At 30.0% G+C, this 12,086-nt stretch overlaps 1 protein-coding gene across 1 annotated transcript; it reads left to right on the top strand.

The window, feature by feature from the left end:
* Nucleotides 1–8,401: 8,401 nt before the first annotated feature.
* Nucleotides 8,402–11,525, top strand: LOC146724977 (large ribosomal subunit protein uL4-like). Its single transcript, XM_085485880.1, has 7 exons — nucleotides 8,402–8,621; nucleotides 8,712–8,957; nucleotides 9,228–9,352; nucleotides 9,803–9,901; nucleotides 10,087–10,358; nucleotides 10,517–10,676; nucleotides 11,277–11,525. Exons 1-7 carry the CDS (start codon nucleotides 8,417–8,419, stop codon nucleotides 11,436–11,438), a joined length of 1,269 nt encoding a protein of 422 aa, XP_085342006.1. The 5' UTR covers nucleotides 8,402–8,416; the 3' UTR covers nucleotides 11,439–11,525.
* The last annotated feature ends 561 nt before the right edge of the window (nucleotides 11,526–12,086 follow it).

Below are 12,086 nucleotides of genomic sequence, written 5' to 3'. Positions count from 1 at the left end.
TAATATTTTAACTGAATAATTCTAAGATCTTTTCCTTCTGCCTCTCCGTCCTCACCCTAAAAGAAAAAAATAAAGAAAATTTTTTTTCAAAAAAATATTTACGGGGATTTTTTACCCGGTTCAAAAAATATTTATTAATATTTTTAAAAATGGAAAAATTTCTAAGGGGGGGTTCTTTTTCTTTTTGCCTTTTTCCGGGCCCCTTTCCCCCCCCTCAAAAAAAAACAAAATTGGGGACAAATTTCTTTATTAAAAAAAGGAAAATTCCCTCCCCTTAAAAAAAAAAAAATAAAATTTTCTAAATTTGACCCCAAAATTCCCGAAAAATTTTTTAAATTTTTTCATTTAATCTACAAAATTTTTAATTTTTAAAAAAAAACCATGGGGGGGCATAATAATCCAAAAAATAAAAATATCTAAATAAATTTTTTTTTTCTTTTTCTTTTCTCTCTTTTTTTTTAAAATTTGTTTTCCCCAAAGGACGGGAAATCCCCAGTTTGATTTGGGTTCGAAAAGCCCCCGGCAAAAACCCGGTGGGTGAAAGGGGGGGATAAGGGGGGGGGTTTTTTAAATCCAAAAAATGGGGGGGGGGGGGAAAAAAAACCCCGGGAACGGGGTGGTTTTCCCCCGCCCGGGTCGTTTCGCCCGGGAGGGGGGAACCCAAAGGAAGGGGGGGCGTGGGGTGCGGGGGGGATTTTTCCAAAAGGGGGGGAAGGGGGAATAGGGGGGAAAAAGGGAAAGGAAAACCGAGGGGGGGGTTCCCCCAAAAGGGCGTCCCTTTTGGGGGCCATTTTCCCGAGTGGGGGGGAACGCAAAAGGGGCCCGTTTTGGCAGGGGGGGGTTGGGCCAGGGGGGCCCCGGGGTCCCCGGGAAGGAACAAAAAAAAAGGGGAAAACCAAAGGCCCGCTTTACCCCGGGGGGGTTCCCGGTCCGCCCCTTTTCGTTTTCCTTTTTCGCCCCCCCCTCGTTTTTTGGGTTTTTTCGAAAGGTTTAAAAGGGGGGAACCTCTCGGGGTTTCCCAAAAAAAAAAAACTTTAAAAGTAAATTTAAAAAAATCCTTCCCTTGGGAAAATTGGTTTTAACGAAAAATTTTAAAATTTTAAAAAAAAAAGCCCTTTGGGACTTTTAAAAACGGGAAAATTCGTGATAGAAAAAAAAAATTGATTTAAAATATCTTAAAGGGGAATTAAAAAAGAAGCTCGATCTCTCTTGAAAATTTAGGGGCTTAAAAACTTTTTTCGTCCAAAAAGGGCGAAAAATTAAAAAATTTTTTTCTTTTAAAAAAAAAATTTTTAAAACGAAAAAAAGGGGTGAAAGGTTGGAGAAAAAAAAAATCTGGGTTTTAAATTGCCGGTAATTTTTTCACGTTCTTTCCTTTCCCAAAATTTTTGTAGCATAAATGCTTTAAAATAATTATTTTGTGAAAGTATAGTGAAAAAATACGTAGATTCTATTTAAGTATTAAATTTTTTACAAACGAGAAAATTTTTTCTCGCAAAAAAAAAATGGTTTAGATGGTTTCCCCAAAAAAATTTTTATGTTAATTTTCGGGGAAAAAAAAAAAAACTTAAAAAAAATGTTTTTCAATTTTTAAAAATTTTTTATTATTAATTTTTTAATTTTTTTAAAAAACTTGTCCTCTAGAAAAAAAAAATTTTGGAAAAAAAAAATTTTTTAAGAACGAAACCAAACCCCCCCGAAAAAAAAAAAATTTTTTCTCCGATCGAAAAATTAATTTTTTTTCTTTTTTATTTCTCAAAACCGGGCGGGGGGGTTTTTATGCGGGGTTTTCCCAATTTAAAGTTTAGATTTTATTGGGAAGAGAAAACGGCTGGGGGGCCAAAAAAAAAAAAATTTTCCAATTTTTACAAAAAAAAACGTCCCAAAATTTTTTTCCAAAAGGGGGTAATTTTTGGAAAGGTTTTAGGGGGGGTGGGCCAAAGGGTAAAAAATCTTTTCCCTTTATCATCCGGGAAATTAAAACGTATTACCCCAAAAAAATTTTGGTTTCCCTTTTTTGGGCCCCCCATGGGGGGAAAGGGGGGGGAATTTGGAAATTTTTGGGGTGTTACCTTGTCAGGGTTTTTTTCCCAAAAACTTTTTTAAAATTCTTTAAAAAAAAATGGGTTTTTAATCAATTTTTTTTTATTCACGAATGATTTTTTTTTCCCCCTTTAAAAATTTTTTTAAAAACAAAATTAAAAGCGGAAAAAAAAATTTGGGGGGGATTTTTAGATTTTTTCCTTTTTTTTTCCCCAAATTTTCTCTTTTTATTGTTAGGGGCATATGAAAAAAAAGGGGGAACCCTTATTCTTTTTATTTATTTCATGGGAAAATAATTTTTTACGGGGAAAATTTATAGGTTTTTTTTTCAGTGCGGGGCTACGATTTTAATTACTTGTAAGTTTTTTTCTGGTTTTTGCATTTTAAAATTTTGCAAAAAAAAATTTTAAAAAAAATAAAAAATGAACGATGATCTTCTTTCTTTTAAATCGAATATGGGGAACCCTTTGTAGAATTATCGAAAATTTGGAGGTCAATTTTTCATTTATTTATTTTGTCGGGAAAATACTTTGTACCTGAACCCCCAACACGGTTAACACCCCCCTTGGCGATTTGAACAAACATTTATATCACGCACCCAAGGTTTTTAATGACAATTAAAATGTAAAAAGTCAAGACAGGGACCGTCTTTTTATAGCTTCTTATAATTCAATTTTTGCTTGAAACGACCAAAAATAGGGTTTTCTTTTAAATATGTTTTTTTTTACTTCCCTTTTAAAAAAATTTTAAAGTTTAAAATTATTAAAAAAATAAAAGATAATTAATACAATTTTCTCTGGGGAAAAACGGTTTACAATTTCTATAGTAAATTTTTTTATGAAGAACTAAAAAATTTTTTCAACAATAAAAACATCTTTGGAAAAATGCATAAACGAGAAGAATTTTACATTTTTGGAATATAAATAAAAATAAAAATAATAAATAAAAATTTTTAAATTTTAAAAAATTTCCATAAATTTAATTTATCAATTTTTATAAGCATATAAATTTTCATGTCAAAATTATAAAAGTAAAAAAATTATTGCAGAATTTTTTTATTTGTAAGAAAATGAGCAATCCAATAAAAAAAAATGACCTTTATATTTAAAAAAGAAAAAAATATGTTATTCTTTAGAGGGAAATAAACTTTTAGGTAAAGTGGGTTTCCCCGCAAAAGATGCATAAATTTACTTGCCCCGGGGGGAAGCGCTGAAGAAGTACGCGTAGTTGGCAAAATCGTAAGTGATACTAAAACCACAATTTAAGAACCCATACAGTGCAATAGAAAATTGATTGTTTATCATAGATAAGGATATTTAACTGATTGACAGTTTCTTTTCAAAAATTTTTTGATACAGAAGTCCTTTTGCAAAAAGGGAAATACAATAAAAATAAATTTAATAAGAAAAAAAAATTTCGAAAGCTTACTTTTGTTTCAGAGCGAATCGAGTATCTCGGCTTTTTGGTGCCAATTTTTCAGGATGCGCCGCGTTTTATAGGATTTTGGACGGGAGGCATAGAATCGCGGGTCGTGAGGGGAATTTACCTCTCGCAGGTAAAATTGTTTACAAAATTTTCGATAAAATTAATGTGTCAGTTTAAAGCAAATTTTTTTTCATTTTTTTAAAGACCTCCTTTTTCAAAACCCCATTAACTATTTTGACTTCGACAAAATTAAAGAAAATTTTTTTAGACAAAAGACAGACAAAAGAGAAAAATTATATTTTTTAAAAATATTAATATTTAATTTTAAAATTTTTTAGTTTAAAAAAAAATAAGATATGCTTCTGAACTTTTAATTATAAAACACTAGGGGGTTTAAAAAATGGGAATCACTAGGTTATTCAGAACTTGCGTTGTCCCCTGACGATATCTTTTTAAGGGGGACCTGAAAAACATGGGAAGAGGTCCGAGGAGGCGGGTGAAGCATGCTTTCCTGTAGGTCCTAAAAGCAGGGGTTACTACCGGGGAGCATGCCCGGGAGGGGGAGGAGCCCCCTCGGCCCCTTGTTTCAGTCGCCGGATCCTCCTCAGTAGATCAGGCGTTCGCCCGATCGCGCCATGATGCGAGCAGTGGGAGCCTTCGGGGGTCAAAGGTCTTTTCTAAAAACCACGATATTTCGATCCCTTTCTGGATTTTTTCAAAAATATTCGTTTTTTTCTAATGAAGTACCACGGGGGGTGAAAAAAAGTTTTGTTCCTTTTCTGAAATTTTCAAGTTCTACTTTTTTTGATTTCTATAACAACTAGATAAAATTTCAAACAAGTTTTTTACTAATTAAAAAAATTTATTTCCCATAGGTTTTGGGAAAATTTGGGGGTTTGGTGTTAAGAATTTATATTTTCACAACTGCAATTTTCAAAACAATTATGTAAAAAATTCTTTGAAATTTTTTATAATAGTATCACTTTAAATAAATAATTTTATTCAACTGTTTTTTATAAAAAATCTATATATAAATATTTATCTCTTTTAACAAATATTAAAAATTTACCAAAATATTAATTTTAAAAATTTTTTGTCTTGGCAAAGAATCAAAAATTTGAGAAAGTTTTAAAAAGGATCGCGAGTGGACGATTAAAATAACTTTTTGAAGAAGTTGTATTCAGAAATGCCCATCTCGAAGGCGATAGTGTACTTTGATTATTGTCATTTGCAATTATTTTTACCCGATGAAGGAAAAATTTTTTTTTATGGGAAAGAAAAAATCTTTCATAGGTATACAATTCTCTTTTTCAAAAAATAATTTAATCAAATAATTCCAAATTTTTTTGATAAAGCTTTGAGAAAAAAATTATGCCATTTCACACAATTTTTTTTCGGTATTTTTTTTTACATTCGTTTTTTATTATTACAAGAACTAAACAAACTTTAGGGAAAAAGGAAAGAATTTTAAAACGAAAAAAATGCAACAGCTCGGTGTAAAAAGACAAGAAAATTTTCTGAAAAGCACAATGGGGGGAAAAATCAGGAATTAGCCCAAAAAATAAAAAATGTTTTAAGCAATATATTTTATAAACGTTACAAAAAAAATTAAAGAACGTTTTTTTGAAACTTTTACTTTCTTTAAAGTTTTATAATCACTTTTAGAAAATTTTATCTGATATTTAAAAAATTTTAAATAAATATAAATTTTAAACAAAATATATTTTTAAATTTTTGTTTTAATAAAAGTTTAAAAAATTTTTAATATTCAATTCTTTAAAATTTTGTAAATTTTTTTTAGAAAATTTTTCACCATAAAAATTTAATTTACCCTTTCCTTATTTTTTTCGAATTTAAATCTCATAAAGATACGATTGTATTATGAAAATATAATCTTCTTTTTTTATACCATGAGAAAAATGGCAACATTTCAAAATTAAAAAATAAAAATTGTCTAATGATAAAAAATATTAAAAAAATGATATTTTGATATATAGTTGCCTATAAGAATACAAACGCCTTACGGGTTGAAGAAAAGCATATGTAAACGTTTGTAAAGCATAGCGTAGAAAAAATTATTAGTATATACGGGATGAAGATGTGTTAAATGGACATTAATCTCTTCGAATGAAGAAAAAATAATATACATGTCAAATTTTCCCTTTTCTTGTTTTTAAAAAATTTAAAAAATATTTTTCTATAATCTTAAATGAGATATCAGTTTTGATGTCACTTTTTTAAACTCAATCTAAAATTGCGTACAGATAAATTTTTTAAGGGAAAGAAGAGCTTTGGGTTTTTGACTTGTTATGTGATTAGATGAAAATTTGTGCGTATCCGATAAAGGGGATTTGACTTCGCCCTTTAAAATTTAAGAAGATTCCACTGTATGGTTTATAAGGAAAAACCCATTTTTTTTAAACAATGCATTTTTGTTTCCCCTTTTTTTTAAGCATCCGTTTTTTGTTATATTAAAAAAGTAAGACACAATAAAAAAAAACAATAATAAACCCCTAACTAAAAACCCACACATTTTGTTCGTTTGGTCTTAATCAACTTTACTAAGGGTTTTTTTCCCTAAATTTTTAGCACAATAAGTACCCCAAAGTAAGTTTAATTTTTCAATTTAGTTTAAAAAAATTTTTGTTAAGAAAATAAAAACCTTGCAAAAATTTCTTTTTTTTTTTAAAAAATTTTTGGGAAAACCCCTTTTGGAGCAATCTCTGTTAAAAATTTGGGAGATAAATTTTTAAAAAAAATTGTTAAAAAAAACTTTTTAAAGGTAAAAAAAATAAAATTCCCAAGGGGTAACATTTTTTCCCATCAACAAAACATAAATTAAAATTTTTCCCAAATATTAAAAAAATTTTGGAAAAAACCTATTGATTTTTTAAAGCCTTTGGGATTATAAAAATGCCCCAATTTGAATTTAACACTTTAACGTAAAAATTTATTTTAAACAAAAATTTGAAATATTTTATAAAAAGGGGGAATTTTTTTAAAAAATTACCGAAAAAATTTTTGGTTTTGTAATAAAAAATTAAAGAATAAAAGGATTTTTGCCAAATTTTCTAAAACAACCCTTTAAAAAGATTTTTTAAAGGTGGTTGTTTTTTAGTCCCAAAATTCAGAAAAAATTTTAATAAAAAAAATTTGGTTTTTAAAAAAAAAAAAGTGAAATTTTAAAAATTAAATCCGCCAAATAAAAAAAAATTTATCGCAAAAGAACTTTTTTTTATTTTATTGCCTTTCTCCCTTTCCCCAAAATTCTTTTTGGGGTTTTTTCTTTTTTCCCTCAAGCTTTTTCCCTTTTCATTTTGGGGGCAAAGGGTTTTAAATTTTTATTTTTTTTTTTTAAAGCTAATTTTTTAAAAGACCACTCGGGAAAGCGATTTTTAAAATAATTTTTCGAAAAAAAAAATGGCCCCATATACCCCTTTTTCCCCTTTTTTTTCCTCCCCCCCCCCTTTAGTATTCCCCCCCACAAAAAAAATAAAAAAAATCTTTCGAAAAAAAAAAAAAAATTTTAAAATTATAAAAACGCTGGGTTTGGGTATGTTTCACAATAGAGCAGAGGGAAAAATGCATTAGGAGTAAAAAGTACCCGGTTTTTTCTCGGAACAAAAAAAAATTTTTCTCAACGCGACCCTCTCGAGCTCCCCCAAACCGTTTGGTGCAGACGGGGAAATTTTCCAGGGTTTCCGTTGCACGCGCAAAAATTTTTAAACCCGGGCCGGGGCAAATTTAGGAGGATTTCGGCGAGGGCTCGCAAGTGACACCCGAAAGGGCCCCGCTCGGTGGGATTTTTAAAGGGGCCCCCGCGTGACGTATGGCCCCGGAGGCGGGGGCCCTCGCGCGCGTTTCCCGGGGGAGACCCCCCAAAACGTGGGGGCCCCCCTTCCCCGGGGAAAAACGGCCAATAGGGACGTCGGTTTACATGAGTCCTTTTTTTTTTTTTTGCGCTTTTTATCTCCAAACCTTTCCCTTGTGATCGGACGGGCCCGGAAAGTTTTTGGGAAAATTCCGTTTCTTTTGCTGAAAAGTTTTTGGAAAGGGGCCTTAAAAATTTTTTTAAAGGGAAAAAAATTTCTCATAGGGGAAAATTTTTTTTGTCAAAATTTTTTTATGGGGATTCCGTTTAAACCCGTGAATTTCGCATAATTTCCGGAGTTATTTCCCCCAAAAATTTTCCCCCTGTCGCGTGTAACGAAAATTGTTACATCTAATTCCGGGAAAATAATAAATTTTTTTTTTCCCCATTTTCCCTTTTTATTTTTATAAAAATTTACCTTTTTTAATTTTGCTTTTTTTCGGGAAAAATTTGGGTTGGGGAAACCCCTTTTCGTTAGCACGTGGATCGGGGAGCTTTTTGGTATAACCCCCTACAGGGTTTTTAGGTGTAAAAAAACAGCATACTTTAAATTTTTAAATTTGAAGAATTTTTAAAAAAAAGTTGAATTTTGATGCTTTAAAGTTAAAGGGGAAAATAAGTTCCCCCTGTTTTTTTATTCGCGAAAATCGGTACGTTTTTTTGGGACATATGTCGTGTTTGGGTTGGAGAAGGTAAAATTTTTTTTTTCCCAAGTGTTTAAAGTGATTAAGGGGGAATAAAAAAAGCTTTTTTTTAAAACCCCTTTAGAAAAAAAACCATTTAAAAAATAATATATTAAATGTAAAAAAATTGAAAATATAGAAAATTTTTTTTCATTCCCCATAATTATGTATTAAAAAATTTTGTATAAAATGTGTTTAAACAAAGTTCTTTTTGCAATTTTTTTGAAACTCCTAAAAATAAGACATTTATTTTTAATCCATATCTGTGAAGAATCTGTAAGATTTTGCTAGTAAAATCTCATTCTGACTATATATTGCCATTAGAAATTGAACTGATACTTAGAATTATAATATCTATAATAAGATGACATGATTTTATTAATATATTTGAATTATGTATAACGTACACATCTTTTTTCAGTCGTTATCAACGGCACGACCGCTTATTACGGTGTACACCGACAAGAATGAGGCATCGGGTGAGCAACTTTCCTTGCCATCTGTTTTCAAAGCCCCGATTCGCCCGGATATTGTCAATGTTGTCCACCAATTGATTTCTACGAATAGCAGACAACCATACTGTGTATCCAAAGACGCTGGTAAATATATATATATATATGTACAATCTTAACAACAATTAGTGTATAGCTTGATCTATCAGATTATTAAATATAGCTTTTATTCCTTAGGTCATCAAACCTCTGCGGAATCATGGGGCACTGGACGAGCCGTGGCGCGTATACCTCGTGTACGTGGCGGTGGTACTCACCGTTCTGGTCAGGGTGCGTTTGGAAACATGTGTCGAGGTGGACGCATGTTTGCTCCTACTAAGCCATGGCGACGCTGGCATCATCGCGTTAACGTCCATCAGAAACGTTATGCCCTTGTTTCCGCTATTGCTGCTTCTGGTGTTCCTGCGCTTGTACAGTCTAAAGGTGTGTACTTTCGTTAAGATGATATTTTTACTAAAGAAGAAATGAGAACAAAAGTTTGAAAACATTAAAATTTACTTTGTACCTTTCCTTCAACAATTGGAAAATATTAATTGCAGAAAATTAATACAAAACATTTTTACAAAAAATAACTAACAATAAGCAATAATTAATTTTATAATTATTTTTTATTGTATATTTAATTTATTGATGAATTTTTGTGTGCAAAGATGAACAAATTGTAATATATAACATTTTATATACTGAATGCAGGACACTTGATTGAAGAAGTCCCAGAGTTTCCACTGGTCGTTTCTGATAAAATTCAAGAATACACGAAAACCAAGCAGGCTGTTATTTTCTTGAGACGTATCAAAGCTTGGAATGACATCCAAAAGGTTTGAGTCTTAAGTTTTAATCTTAAGAATCTCTTTTATATCATATCTTTTATGTTACATCTATATGCACCAACAAATGTCCGCATTTTTGCTAAGTGCATTTAGCTTAGATGCTCCTGACAAGTGCTAGAAAAATATGGTATTCAGGCGTTCTTTTCTAGTTAATTTACGTATACTAGCAAAGGGTATGAATCACCAAACAATGTCTTCTTTTTCTTTATATTTTTAATTACAAGCTAAAGAAGTTTCTATATATAATATACATATTTGTCTAATAAAAATATTTAATATACATTTCTATATATATTTTTTTTTATAAATTTTTTTCATTAAAAGATATTCATAATTTCATTTTGTGAATCAATTAATTTAATCCCTCCTGAGTTGTCTTTTAATTTAAAATTTTAACTATTTGTATTGTAATTAATATTTTGTTGTTTATTTTATTAGGTATACAAATCTGAACGTTTTCGTGCTGGTAAAGGTAAAATGCGTAATCGCCGACGCATCCATCGACGTGGACCTTTGATTGTTTATGGTCAAGATCAGGTAAATAACTTTCTTTCAAAATGTAATATATTGTTTTATTAACTTTCCTATAGACATATTGTTCAAAATAAAAATTAAAATGAATTTGGTTCCTAAACTTGGTCATTAGACCACCTCATACATATATAAATCATAAAAAATTTATATCTATAAATCACGTAATTATATTAATCTCTGATTTTTAGGGTATTCGAAAAGCATTCCGCAATATTCCTGGCGTCAGTCTGATGAACATCAACAAGATGAATCTTTTGAAATTGGCACCAGGTGGTCACGTTGGACGTTTCGTTATCTGGACGAAATCTGCTTTTGAAAAACTGGATGCTCTTTATGGAACCTGGCGCAAAGAGTCACAACTCAAGAAAGGATACAATTTGCCATTCCCTAAAATGGCCAACACTGATTTATCCAGGCTTCTGAAATCTGAGGAAATTCGAAAAGTTCTGAGAGCTCCTAGGTAATTATATGTTTAATTTAACACTTTTAAAAGCTGTAATATTAATTTAGATTTGTATTGTTCAATGAACACTGATTATTCTGCGATTATCATAACTGACTCGCATTGTTATGAATTCTGTAACACATTGATAGACAATTTGTTCAATATGATTATAGGAAGAAGATGGTGCGCAGAGTGAAGAAATTGAACCCGTTGGCCAACACACGGGCTATGCTGCGACTTAATCCGTACGCAGCCGTTTTGAAACGTGCTGCTATTTTGACCGCGCAGAAGCGCCAACATGAGAAAGATCGTCTTCTCGCTGAAAAGCGAGGCGTAAGTACAGCTTTGCTCTTGTAATTAATATTTCTTTAGTGATATATATATATATATATATATATATAGAGGGGGGGGGGAGGGAGAGAGAGAGAGAGAGAGAGAGAGAGAGAGAGAGAGAGAGAGAGAGAGAGAAGCTCAGATAATATTACTTGATAATATGTTGAATCTGCAAAATATATATTAATGTAATAAATTTGAGTTCTTTTCATATCGAAAGACATTTATGTACATAAGTAAATCAAAATAAATAAAAGAATTTAATAATATTGTGAAATATATGTATAAATATATAAAAGACATTAAACTTTAATGTAATCACGAGTCACAGATAAAAAAATTATTTGATATAATAATAAGTTATTTTATTAGTATATCTTAATTAGCATATCTTAATTAGCATATTTTAATAATGTTAGTCTATAGTAATAGTATATTATCTCATTAGTATATCGTATTTTTTTAATAAGAGAAAATATAAATTATTTATATGCAAAATCACATTTGTTTAAAAAAAATTATTTTTTTAATTCAATTACAAAATGCTAATAGTTAGTGTACTGGAAATTTTTATTAATTAATCGATTCCATGCATTGCAGATAAAATTACCGAAGAGCGCACCGGCATCAAAGGCTCTTACTCTTCAGAAGAGAAGGAAACAACAAGTTGCTAAAGTAAAAAAGTTGAAGCCTCGTAAAGTAAAGAAAATCGAGAAAGATCTTACAAAACAAGCTGCTGGCAAACAGCCAGCTAAGAAATAATTTTGAAGTTGACAACAATTATTGGTAATCTTAATATTGTTGTTAGCACATTTTTATTTCTGTCTCTGAATAAAAAAGATAGAAAAATTGCGAGTTATCTTTTTAACCTTTTTTTTTAATTTCCTTTTAATATTATATGAGGAATTTATCAATAAATAGTTTATCCAATACATTTTTCATTCACAATACCCAATTATTTTGGGAATTGTAATTGATAATAAATGACATGCTTCTTTGATTTTTTACTAAATCAAACTTGTGAAAATAATTTGATTCTCGATTAGATTCTGAAGTATATACAGCACAATCATATTTGTTGATTTTATAAAATTGGAACTTTATGATGTATATTCGAAGGATAGTCTGAAAGCACAATTTATAAAGTCTAAAGTTAATTTAAATCAAATCATAAACTTAATAAAAGCAATAAAATGTATAACATACCTTGCAAAATAATTAAATATTTATATTACGACAATTTTAAATTTGTTACTTTATACATTAGTAAGTTACTCGAATATTTAATCCATTATTTTATATTAAGTATTTAATTATTTCAACACAATCTAATAAAAAGTATAAATATATATGTTTATTCGTATTAAGTAAGTAATAAAATTTTTTGGGAGAAAAAGAGTAACGAAAAAT

Source organism: Nylanderia fulva, unplaced genomic scaffold, assembly GCF_048542155.1.
Source record: "Nylanderia fulva isolate GAGA-0341 unplaced genomic scaffold, ASM4854215v1 Scaffold1099, whole genome shotgun sequence".
Lineage (NCBI taxonomy): Eukaryota > Metazoa > Arthropoda > Insecta > Hymenoptera > Formicidae > Nylanderia > Nylanderia fulva.
This window is presented reverse-complemented; position numbering and strand designations above follow the sequence as displayed.